The sequence below is a fragment of the Physeter macrocephalus genome, chromosome 8 (assembly GCF_002837175.3).
Source record: "Physeter macrocephalus isolate SW-GA chromosome 8, ASM283717v5, whole genome shotgun sequence".
Lineage (NCBI taxonomy): Eukaryota > Metazoa > Chordata > Mammalia > Artiodactyla > Physeteridae > Physeter > Physeter macrocephalus.
The window spans coordinates 110,229,254-110,243,024 of NC_041221.1; the positions used below are offsets into that span (position 1 = coordinate 110,229,254).

The 13,771-nt window shown below is 36.3% G+C and overlaps 1 protein-coding gene across 11 annotated transcripts in view; it reads right to left on the reverse strand.

Annotated features, from left to right (window-relative positions):
- The window catches only part of APC (APC regulator of WNT signaling pathway), a 150,857-nt gene that overhangs the window by 56,257 nt on the left and 80,829 nt on the right, over window positions 1–13,771 (reverse strand). For all 11 annotated transcript variants that reach the window (XM_024123881.3, XM_024123865.3, XM_024123873.3 and 8 more), the window contains one exon: window positions 5,996–6,079. In XM_024123881.3, the coding sequence (XP_023979649.1) occupies window positions 5,996–6,079 (84 nt within the window). The remainder of the gene's footprint in view (window positions 1–5,995; window positions 6,080–13,771) is intronic.

Here is a 13,771-nt window from a genome sequence, read left to right on the forward strand (position 1 = left end):
CATCAGAAAATCTACAAACAACAAGTGCTGGAGAGGGTGTGGAGAAAAGGGAACCCTCTTGTACTGTTGGTGGGAATGTAAATTGATACAGCCACTATGGAGAACAGTATGGAGGTTCCTTAAAAAGTAAAAAGAGAATTACCATATGATCCAGCAATTCCACTACTGGGCATATCCCCAGAGAAAACCATAATTCAAAAAGAGACATGCACCCCAATGTTCACTGCAGCACTATTTACAATAGCCAGGTCATGGAAGCAACCTAAATGCCCATCGACAGACGAATGGATAAAGAAGATGTGGTACGTATATACAATGGAGTATTACTCAGCAATAAAAAGGAACAAAATTGGGTCATTTGTAGAGATGTGGATGGATCTAGAGACTGTCATACAGAGTAAAGTCAGTCAGAAAGAAAATAACAAATATCATATATTAATGCATATATGTGGAACCTAGAAAAATGGTACAGATGAACCGGTTTGCAGGGCAGAAATAGAGACAGAGATGTAGAGGACAAACGTATGGACACCAAGGGTTGAAAGCGGTGGGGGGTGGGGGTGGGGGTGTGATGAATTGGGCGATTGGGATTGATATGTATACAATGATGTGTATAAATTGATGACTAATAAGAACCTGCTGTATTAAAAAACAAACAAACAAAAACCACCAAAACACAGATAAATTACACTGGAAAGCCAAAAGGGGTCATAATAACCAGAATGCCACATACAGTGATGCCAATGACACTGAAAAAGAAGCAAAGAGATACTGGTTTTTTGGGTTTTTTTAAAAAAGTCCTTAAGAGTCAACATTGCAAAAAGGACACTTATTCTTTATATTACAAATATTTCGTTTATATTGACTTAGGCCAGGTTAAACTACTTTTAGCAATATGATTATTACACTGTACTTAAACTGCCTATTTAGCAAATACATGTGTCTACATATTTCAAATTTAGATGTACTGAATCCTAAGTTCTGAATCCAAAGATATTTAAAAAGACAAGCATGGATGAAAATAGTCTTAAAAAGGACTCTACACTTTCAAAAATTGTACTTTTAACATTAGAAACAATTGTCTTCTCTGCGTATAAATGGGCCTGCACTGTTTTTGGCTGAAAACAGAACTGTTCATTATTTGATCAAATTTTCCACGGGTGGAAAATATGTGCTGGCCATGACAGGACATGACAAATTTGTTTTGTATACAAAAGATTTCGGGCTTCCCTGGTGGCGCAGTGGTTGAGAGTCCGCCTGCCGATGCAGGGGATACGGGTGCGTGCCCCGGTCCGGGAAGATCCCACATGCCGTGGAGCGGCTGGGCCCGTGAGCCATGGCTGTGCGTCCGGAGCCTTGTGCCCCGCAACAGGAGAGGCCACAACAGGAGGAGGCCCCCGACCGCAAAAAAAAAAAAAAAAAAAAAAAAAAAAAAAAAAAATCAAAAGTTTTCTCTCATTATAAAAACTGTATATAGTTAGTATAAAAAAATTACAAAACAACTGGCCAAACCAGAAAAACGAGGAGGTATTAAGAATGGTTATCTGCCTTTTCATATTATTTCTGATACACTATGTTTGTGTATATCTTTTAAAAAATGGGATCAAAGTGTACATACTATTTTGTATATCATAAACATTTAAAAATATCAATAAATGCTTGTGTTTTTAGGAATTATATTTAGAAAACAGCACTATGCTGATGTTTCACTCTTTGCAGGCTCTTCTTTTTTCATGATCTGGAATGTGAGTCTGAATCTGGCTGCACATTAGAAACTTTCCATTGATGTGTCTCAAATCTGTCCCCAAATACTGAGCCAATTTCTCCTAGCAACAATTCTGCTGTTTATTGTTCATCGTGGATTTTTATTCAGCTTTTGTTTTGCTCCTGTTGCACAGAGACAGGTCTTCCTGCAGTTGACTAAAGAAGCAAATAATTTCCTGAAAATTTATTTTCTCTAAGCCTCCCACATGCTTCTCTGAAACTTATTCTGCAATAGTTCACTTAAGTCCCATGTAGGTTTTCTTATTATTTACCTATAAACAAGGTGAGAAGTGCCCAAATTCGCTGGCTATAAACAGATAGGTGAGGGGATGGTCTTTTTCACCCCCATCCTTCTATATGGTGATCAAACCCAAATTTCAGCTGCAGAGCTGACAAATACGCACAAGCCTCAGTAACATTCAGTTTCTACCGTGTATAAATATACAGTATTTGTGTTCCACTGAGATAGTACCTTCCTCTTACTTCCACTGCTTGGTCTTGTTACTCACTGATAGTATATTAAACATGACTTTTCCTAGGATATACTGCTACCAAAGTTTTTGCTTTCTCTAAGCTCCTCTTAAGTTCTTTACTAATCATCATTACCAAGGTATAATTATTAAGCCAATCCAGATTATAGAGGAAGATCAGTATAAATATCTTCTAAATGATGGCCTTGGCTCTTTTAAATGTTTTATCACAGTTACACACAGTTGAAATAATCATTAGTTCTAAAGCCTTGTGACAATGAACAGTGGTCTTTCACACTTGCTTGCTCTGTCCCATTTCCTGTTATCTTAAGGCAAACATTTTCATCTCCTTCAGAGGATTTTTACTTTTTTTGGAACTCACTTCTCTATCTCTAAATAACCTGCTTGTGTTGCTAGGTTCTGCTTTTCTTAGTTTACTGCCTCATTTATTGATTTCCTAGTATGTAAGATGAGGACTGATTTCTCTTTTATCAATATTCCACCCTTAACACACCATACTCATCCTGTTCCTCTATTTGTCCAATTTATATTTTATGGTTAGATAAATTGTTCACTATTTGCATTATTTTGACTATTAAATTATAGTCATGAGTGACAGGTGGTACGCTATGATTCTTTCCTTTACAACTTCTTGTTGTCCTTGGAGTAAGATTACCTTTTTTTTGTTTTGTTTATTTGGTGTTCTGTGTACTTATGACACCCTCAGTTTCTCTCCTACTGTGTAAATTTCTTTTCCTTTCAATAAATTCAAAAACATTAATTAGTCTACTGATTTCATCTTCTTAGACTTATCTCTCCCAGAATCTTCTCAATTGTGCCAATAGGGACTCGTTACTTTCTCTATCATTAGTCTCAGAATCTCCCTTCATCTTCATTCTGGGGAGTTCTTCATGTCTTTCTCTTGTATTCTATTCTTTATGTCTTGGATCCCAAATCTGCATTTTTCTTGCTTTACCTTCTCATTTTAACTATATCTGCTAATAGCTTCCAGAAAACAGTATAGAGAAATACATATTTTTGATACTTTGACTATCTGAAAATGCATTCTACTCTCAAATTTAATAGGCAGTTGACTAGAGATAAATTTATAGGCTCGTGTGGTATAATAAAAAATATATATATCTGGTCTTTGTCCCTTTGTTCTTTGCACAGAGTTTCAAAAACCCTTGGAATTTCTTGAGTTTGCCATGCAGATGAGGTGACCCATGGGGGATCCCTAGATAGCTTCAGGATGGGTGCTGGTCACCTGAAAGGCCAACCATGTGACTAGAGGGTTGAACTAGTCAAGACTGACCTCCAGGGATGGGAACGGTGCTGGAAACTGAGTTCAATCATGTAGCCACTTGTTTAATCAAGCATGCCTACATAATGAAACCCCAATAAAACTCTGGACACTGAAGCTCAGTGCAGCTTCCTGCTTGGTGCACACAAAGATGTCCTGGGAGAGTGATGTGTCCAGATTCCGTGAGAGATCATGGAAGCTCTGCATCCTCCACCCTCACCTTCTCTAGGTCCTGCCGTATGTGTCTCACTCGGCTGTTCCTGATCTGCATCCTGCATAATAAAACTGTAATCATAAGTGTAGTACTTTTACTGAGTTCTGAGTCACTGAAGTGAATTATCAAACCTAAGGTTGTTGTAGGATACCCCAAATTTGCAGAAGCATGGGAGGCTTGGCATCTGAAATGGGAGTAGTCTTGTGAAGGGCTCTGCCCTTAACCTGTAAGGTCTAGGCTCCCTCCAAGTAGTTAATGTCAGAATTGAACTGTAGTGTAATACACCCACTTGGGTAGAATTTATAACAAGCTGGGCAGAGTGCAGATGGTTTGGGACACCTGAAACTTGCCTGGTACCTGAAGTGAGGGCAGTCTTGTGAATGACTTTACCCTTAAATGTAGGGTCTACACTAAGTCTGGGTAGTGTCAGAACTGATTTGCACTGTAGGACAACTAGTGGAGTCAGAGAACTGGTTTGGGAACATAGATGAAAATAATCTTTCAGAAGTTTTAAGAAATTGCTACTCTACTTCCCAGCTTCTAGTGTGCTGTTTATATACCTAACGACATTTGTATTTCTGTTTCTTTGTGTGAAATTTGTTTTCTTCTCCTTCTCTACAAGGTTTTAAGATTTTATCTTTATTCCCAGTGAGATGAAATTTCATCATGATGTGCCAGTGTGGGATTTTCATCTGTGGCACTGGATACTGGAGAGACCATTTTATTTGGAAAACTATGCCCTTCAGTTCTGGGGAATTTTAATTTATTTTTATGATTTCCTTCCTCTAGTTGCTCCATTCTCTTTCTGGAACCCCCTTTTTATTTGGATATTGAACCCTCCTAGAATGATTCTCTGACTTTCTTATCTTTTCTATTTTCCATTGCATTATTCCTTTGTGCTATTTTCTGAGAAATTTATCTTTTAACCTTTCTGTTGAGTTTTTCATTTCTACTATTACAATTTTAATTCCAAGAACTCTTTTTTAAATTCTCTGAATGTTCCTTTTGTATACCATAATTTTCTCACTTTATGGATGCATTATCTTTTATCTTGAGAATATTAATGTTAGTTCTATTTTTCTTAAGTTTTCTTCTTCTTGCATAGTCTTTATTTCCATTAAATCTTTTTTATTAGAAACTTTCTTAAAATGTCTGGTGGTCTTTAGCTGTCTAGCCATATTTAGGAATGGACTGCCTATGAAGCTCTATGCCTAAAGGATGGAGTCTGTCAGCTGTAGCCATCCAGTAGGGTGGTCTAGCTGGGATGTTTTATTGAGGAATCCTCCAGTGTCAGTACCTTTAGGTCTCTCTTCCTGGGTTAGTCACATTTCTTAGAGAAGTTGCTTCTAGAAACTTGCCTGTATTATAAACCTGGATGCCAACGAGGGTTTCAGCATTCAGTAAGGAAATTTTCACTTATTTCAGGTTTTCAGTATGATACCTCCCTCCCAACTTCAACTATACTAGGATTACCCTTATCCAAAGACCCTTTGTGTTACCTTTTCCAGAATAAATCTCTCAGCTTTTGCTGAGACTGGAAAGTAGCAGTCACTTAGCCATGCAGAGTTGAAGAGAGGTTCTGGAGGCTCCACCGGCTTCTTAAACTTTCAGTCATCCTCTTGCTTTTAATCTCTTTCTTAATCCCCACATCCAGAGGTAGCACATCCAGATGTAACCAATTCTGGAACCTTGTAGGACTCCACAGTGTAAAATGGGTTGCTTCCTGACTTCCTACTGCTGACTCAGGGGTCAACTCTCTACCATAAGCTAGAAGAGTAATTTGTTTATCTGCTTTCCAGCTCCCCAAATTTTATTGATGTCACCTCCCCTGGTATTTATGATTTTTCATTTTATCCTTTTACTGTCATTTTAATGGAGTTTGTAGAGTAAGCATAGATATATGTGTATGATCAATTTTTACTATGGATTACATACAAAGAGATAGTTTATTTACAAATTGTTAGTAGCCAAATTAAGTTAGTTATCTGATTATATGAAAACAGATAACTGAAGTAAGGTATCTGTATTCATGACTCTATAAATTTTAACTGCCTTAAAGTTATGAAGAAACCAAAGTAGTAAAGGTTTTTGAAATCTACTTAATTTAATGAAAAAACTTATTAAGTATCTCAATTCTTTAGAAGAACACCTATTTCAATGATGCCATGCTAATTATACCTAATTCCTCTTCTTAGAATAACTACCTATATTTATGTCTGCAAACAAAAGAGACAATTTACTAACCTCTGCTTCTGTTGCTTGGGACTGTAAAAGCTGTCGTATACGAAGTATGTCCTTCTCTATTTGTTGAATTCTGGTTATTCTTCGCTAAAATAAAATAAGTAACCAAATTAGATCTATTTTTATTAAAAACATTAGTTTAAATAACAGTACTATGGTTACCATTTAACAGCTTAGGGTTATACCAAATCACTCTTATATAAGAATTAGATATGTATATATATTCATACACTGATGACATATTAGGATCAGTTCAATTTTTTAATAAATCTAACTTTATACAACAGATCTCTAGATCTACTTAGGAAAACTGTAAAAATACAAGTCATATATCAAATTGTATGATGCATATAGTGAGAAATTGCTATTTAAAAGCTAGTCTCAAAAACTACTTCAACAAAGAGAAAACATCTGAATTTAATCTTCTATATTAATCCAGATGTCAGTACAGTATAATGGATTTATACAAAGCATGGTATACCTGTAAAGGGAAAGAGCAACTGATTTGTTTTAATAAACATCAGGCTTTAAACAGTAAGAATAATCTTCCCCAAAGTTATTTTTATTACAAGTCACTGGTACCTTTCAGATTTAGCTTTCCCAAATACCTACTGCAGCTAAACATTATTGTTATTCCCAACACTAAGATCACAATGATGGTAAGAGCTACTGCTCTGCCCATATCCTGAGACCTTCAAGTGAACACAAAGCAGTAACTACAGATCAAACAATGTGGAACTGAAAAAATGTGGGAAAAGTGTTTTCAAGTATATGTTTTAAAAACAAGTACTGCGGGCTTCCCTGGTGGCGCAGTGGTTGAGAGTCTGCCTGCCGATGCAGGCGACACGGGTTCGTGCCCCAGTCCGGAAGGATCCCACATGCCGCGGAGCGGCTGGGCCCGTGAGCCATGGCCGCTGAGCCTGCGCTCCGCAACGGGAGAGGCCACGAGAGTGAGATGCCCACGTACCGCAAAACAAAAACAAAAACAAAAACAAACAAACAAAAAACAAGTACTGCCAATGTTGTAACATCTTCTGTAATAATTCTATAGTTAACATCCTAATATTGGTATAAAAAAATTGTATTATAAGAGTAATTGTTTCAATGGGGAAAAAAAGTGTTAGAAGCTAGATGGAGTCATTTCCAAACTTTTATGATTATGCACCCATCAATAAAAGATTTCTGAGCATGTATACCTCAATAGATAAATAATAAAAGTACTGTAACAAATAGCTTTAAGTATATATAGTTATAAAACTTACATACAAAACTTACCCTTTGAGCATATCTAATTTTGCTTAAATACAATGTCCTTACGATTTTATTGCCATAGTAAAAATGACTATTGTTGCTATTTTCCAATGTTATGATAAACACAGAAAAGCTCAAAAAAGTTGTGCTCACCAAAAAAGAATCCTTCCTTCCTCCCTCCCTCCCTTCTTTGCTAAGGTAAATAATATTCTTTACTTAAAAAATTTTACCACATCCAATTTTCATCATGAAAACATGCTGAAGAAGAAATACCTGTGCTTTTGGTAGCTTTCTAAAGAGACTGCAAAGATGAGTGATCACCTCCACATCAGATGGTAAATACTTACTGGCATTACATAAGCAATGAAACTACATAAAATTAGTGGCTTTGTAATATTTTATTGTTCTCCTCTCTCTATGTAACTAGCTCCCCTTCACCAATAAAGTCCTAAGTCACAATTTTAATATTCAGAGGAAAAAAGGAAATCATATCTAATACTCCTCTCCACAGAACTACATTTCTGTGTTGCTATTAGGTCACTAAATCCTGAAGTCAAGTCTGCACACCTTGATGATTTCTGACACAACAACCTCTGTGCTTCTGTTACTCAACATGAAAATGGAAGAAGCCAGTAGTATTTCTTTCCATTCTCTATATGACAATCTTGAATATTTATGAAATTATGTTTAACAAAAAAAAGCTTACTTGTTCAGGCATATGGAGATGGTATGACTTTTGCAAAACTGATTTTAAAAACTCATATAGTAATACAGTTCAATATGAATTCAGGACAACTCTCAACAAATTAGGAATAGAAGGTAAATTCCTTAACTTGATAAATGGTATCAAAAACCTTGAGTAAACAACATACTTAATGGTGAAATTTCAGAAGGATTCCTTTTAGAGCCAAGAGAAGATGAAGAAGACCAATTATCACTGCTTTTTATTCAAAGATGTATTAGATTTCTTATTTAATACAAAGAGAAAAAAAGGACTGGAAAAGACAAAATTGTCATTACTTGCAAACAAAATAACAGTTTAAATGGAAAATCCAAGAAAATCTTAAACTACTGAGACAATCTACTAAAAGAGTTCAGGAAGACTGCTAGACACATAACAAATCAAATTTAGTAATGTAATTAAAGAAAATCCTATTCACCACACAACAAAAACTGCAAGATATCTAGGAATAAACGTAAAAAAAAAAGATGTGTAAGAGTTTTATGAAGAATATTACAAAACTTTTTTGAAGGACATAAAATAAGACCTAAATGAATGGAGAGATAAAAAATTAATAACAATACCTAATATTTACTGAGTGTTTTCTGTTTGCTGGATTCCAAGTGTTTTACATATATTAACTCATTTAATCCTCACATTTTACAGGGAATCATTATTTGTATTTTACCAGTGGGAAAACTGAGACAGAGAGTTTACCCAAGATCACAGTGCTGCTAAGTGACAGGTAGGGAATTAGAACCCAGGAGGACTGGCTCCAGAGTCACCCTTTCAACCAAGAACCAATCTTTATATTGTAAAGATATAAATTCTCCTCAAATTAATTATAAATTCAATGTAATTCTAATCAAAAGCCCATAAGGCTTTTCCTTGAATTAGATGAGTAACAAAACAGAATATAAACACACTTTTACAAACAAAAATAAGGACTCACCCTACTAGGTACCAAGATTAATAAAGCTATAGCAAATAAAACAAATGTGGTTATCAGCGCAGGGAGAGAGAAGCTAAAACAGACTAATAGAATAGAGTCTACAAATATCCAGCAAATACAAACTTCTCAGATGCCACAGACAGCATTACCAATCCGTGGGGAAACAGTGGCACATCCAGTAAGTGATAATGGGAAATTTAGTTAACAACATAAATATGCATCGATCTGTGTGTGTCTGTGTTATGTATATGTATGTGTATACATAATTAATTATATATTATATAATTAATAGCATATATTTATTCAATAATAGAAATTATATTGCATCAATATATATTAAATAATTATATATACATTGATATAAAAGCTATGTGTGTGTGTATACATATATAATTAGATTCCTACCTCCAAAACATATATAATAGCAAATTTGAGATGAATTAAAGACCTAATTATAAAAATAAAACATTAAAACTATTAGAAAAAAATACGAGGGTATCTTTAAGGATAGGAAAAGATGCATAAATAGGTCAAAGAAAGCACAAATATGGCAATACAATTAATTTAGCTTTATAACAAAAACTAATTTTTGTTATCATGAAGCTAAAGTAGGTAACATATTTGGCAGGGAGGGGTTGTGATATACATTATGTATAACAGATTGGTATCTAGAGGATATTAAAATATCTCTCAAATACATAAGAATAAGACATTTAACACAATAGAAAATGGGCAAAGGATATGGAAAAACAACAAAACGAAAATCTAATAAATACATGAAAAGATAATCAGCTTCAGTAGTACTCATGGAAGTACAAACTAAATGACAAGATAATGTTTCAAATGCCCATTGATTGTTAATTATAAAATGTGACTCACAATTGCTGAAAAAAATCAGGTGAAAGAAATGGGAATTCTCACATACAACTAGGAGAAATGTAAACTGATAAAATCATTTTGAGTGCAATTTGGCACACACTATTTAAAACACTCATACCTTATGACCAGCAATTACGTTTTTAGGTATATACCCTAGAGCAGAGGTCAGCAAATTAGGGCTTGCTAGCCATCTGTATTTATGAATTAAGTTTTACTGAAACACAGCCATGCCCATCTGCTTATATATTGTCATCTATGGTTGCCTTCTTGCTACAAAGGCAGAGCTGAGTAGTTATGACAGAGACCATATGGCCAAAAAGTCTAAAATATTTACCATACAGCCCTTTAAGAAAAAGACTGCTGACTCTTGACCTAGAGAAACTGTTGCGTGAGTTTACAGGATATGAATAAGTATGTTTATCAGAGCTGTTTTAAAAGTGAAAAATGACGCATAGAGGAGAGCAGGCACCACCATACTAGGTGCAAATATGTGTTGAACAAATAATGGAGAAAATAAATAAATAACCAAACTGTTAACAGAGACAGCTAGAGACTAACACACACGCATGGGCAAGAGTGGATTTTGTTTCAACTTTCCCTAAATTGTTCGCCAGTCATTCGTATGTTTTACTGGTCATTTACATTTTCTTTTCAATAAATTGAATGATTACATCCTCTACCCATATAAAAAAAGAGTTGTCTTTTTCTTATTGTTTGTAGGAATTCTTATAGTACAGGGATATTAACCTTTTCCCCTTATGTGTACAAATATTTTCCCTTAGTTTATTTTCTGCAGGATGAATGTTTTAAATTTTTATAATATAAATCCTGTTTCCCACCCCGCCTTTATTGCTTTTGAGGTTTCATTCTTAATTAAGATCTCTCTTGTCTTTTCTTCTATTAATTTTATGTTTATTTTATTTATTTATTTATTTGCGGTATGCGGGCCTCTCACTGTTGTGGCCTCTCCCATTGCGGAACACAGGCTCTGGACGCGCAGGCTCAGCGGCCATGGCTCACGGGCTCAGCCGCTCCGCGGCATGTGGGTTCTTCCCGGACCAGGGCATGAACCCGCATTCCCCCGCATCAGCAGGCGGATTCTCAACCACTGCGCCACCAGGGAAGCCCTATGTTTATTTTTTACATTTAGATATTTAATCCACCTATAATTGTTCATGTACAAGATGTGAGTTAGGGATCTAATTCAATTTCTCTTCTACCAAACAGGTTCCTAGTTATACCTATGTGTTTACTGAGTTATTTACCATTTCCCCCCAAATTTATGGACTCTTTTATCATTAAAAGAGTCCATATTTTCTTATATCTTTTTCTAGTCTCTATTCTGTTCTATTTGCCTACGTCTATACCTGTGCTATCATACTGTGATTACTACAACACCTTTACAGTAAGTTTTAACAAACAGTAAGGTAAATCCTCACTCATAATTTTCTTAAATATTTTTCGCAATTTTTACTTTGCAAACTTTAGAATCATTTTTCCAGGCTCCAAACAAATTTAAGGTTATGACTGGAATTGTATTATATATCAACTTTTTAAAGAAAGGCATTTTTAGGATATTAAAGTCTTCTCACCTAGGCTTCCTTATTTATTTTATTTTTTCAGGTACAGAGACATCAATGGTTTAATGGATGGGGGATCGTACACACCTGAAGCAATGTCCCGGAGTGACACCGCACCATGTGTGGCGGACAGCAGGCAGGACATGGCAGCGGGTTTCCCTCCCGGTGGAAGGGGAGATTTGCTAGTTATAGGGAGAATTACCTCAGGCTGGCTCATTAGTTACCAGGGAAGCCAGCAGAAACTAGCTGAGGGGGACATCCCTCACTGCCCCCATTGATGAGAATAATCACCAGCTGGGGCCTGGGGCAAGTGTGCAGGAAGGTTAGTCATGTGAGTGGGTGTAGGTGAAGCAGGCACTGGTCAAGCAGGGGATGTACAGAGAGCAAGACAACAGCTGTCTTGGGTGGCCTGATCATACGCTCCACCCCTCCATACCCTGCACGACCCTTACCATCTGGGTCCGCCCCGCTTCCGCGATTCCCTGGGGTCAGGTATGTAGGGGGCACTGCAACCAGATACCCCAAATACAATACAGACAGCAGCATAGGCTCAATTTTTAAGGCCACATTTTGCGTCCTTTAGCAATTTTATATTTTTCTTCATGTGGGTATGTTCTAGGTATTTTAAAGTGTTCTGTTATTGTAAACAGGTCCTCCTATCCCATCTTCCATTTCCAAGTGGTAGCTATTGCTACTAGAGAAAACCTACTAATTTTTGTAATGTACCTTAACTCCAGCCACCTTACTCAATTCTCTTATTAGCTGAAATATTTTTTGCCTCTTCTCTACGGCTTTTCTAGGCAAACAACCATATAATTTACAAATGACAATTATTTGGTCTCTTCCCTTCCAGTTGGAAAACAGTGTAGTATTTAAACAACTTATTTTCTTTCTAACTGAATTAGTGGACCTCCAAACACAGTTAAATAATAGTAATGACAGCAAGCACCCAACCATATTAATGAGTGCAATGGTAATAATCTTATTACTTCTCTATTCAAGTTAATATAAAGTTGGCTTCTGGTTTCTGATACATAATTATTCCTTAAAAAACTTTTACTCTATTCTTATTTTATTTAGAATTTTTATCCATCCTTTCTCCTTGCAAATGAGATCCCACATTTTTTTCCCATGGCTTCAGGTCTTCCTGGGATCCACTTCCCCATGTTCATTAGCTGGCCATTCTAGTCTTACATGTTGAATCACTCAAGCAGAGAGTTCGGAGGGAAAGATGTACTGTGGACAGTTACTAACAAATAGCGAACAGAAGCTAGCTATCAGCTACCAGAAGATCAGCATCTAATTCTTCTTCCCTCATAATTCCAAGGCATAGCAGAACAGTATCAGGGAAATGAAATATGAAGGCAGAATTATGGGAACACCGGTTATATTGCCCAGCAGCCATGGTAAATTATTCTTGTTTTTTTTAACGTTTTTATTGGAGTATAATTGCTTTACAATGGTGTGTTAGTTTCTGCTTTACAACAAAGCGAATCAGCTATACATATACACATATCCCCATATCGCCTCCCTCTTGCGTATCCCTCACACCCTCCCTATCCTACCCCTCTAGGTGGTCACAAAGCACCCAGCTGATCTCCCTGTGCTATGCGGCTGCCTCCCACGAGCTATCTTTTTTACATTTGGTAGTGTATATATGTCCATGCCATTCTCTCACTTTGTCCCAGGTTACCCTACCCCCTTCCCATAACCTCAAGTCCATTCTCTAGTAGGTCTGTGTCTTTATTCCCATCTTGCCCCTAGCTTCTTCAGAACTTTTTTTTTTTTAACACCATATATGTGTGTTAGCATACGGTATTTGTTTTTCTCTTTCTGACTTACTTCACTCTGTATGACAGACTCTAGGTCCACCCACCTGACTACAAATAACTCAATTTCGTTTCTTTTTATGGCTGAGCAATATTCCATTGTATATATGTGCCACATCTTCTTTATTCATTCATCTGTTGATGGACACTAAGAATGCTTCCATGTCCTGGCTACTGTTAAGTAGAGCTGCAATGAACATTGTGGTACATGACTCTTTTTGAATTATGGTTTTCTCAGGGTATATGCCCAGCAGTGGGATTGCTGGGTCGTATGATAGTTGTATTTTTAGTTTTTTAAAGAACCTCCATACTGTTCTCCATAGTGGCTGTATCAATTTACATTCCCACCAACAGTGCAAGAGGTTTCCCTTTTCTCCACACCCTCTTCAGCATTTATTGTTTGTAGATTTTTTGATGATGGCCATTCTGACTGGTGAGATAATATTGCATTGTAGTTTTGATTTGCATTTGTCTAATGATGTTGAGCATTCTTTCATGTGTTTGTTGGCAATCTGTATATCTTCTTTGGAGAAATGTCTATTTAGGTCTTCTGCCCATTTTTGGATT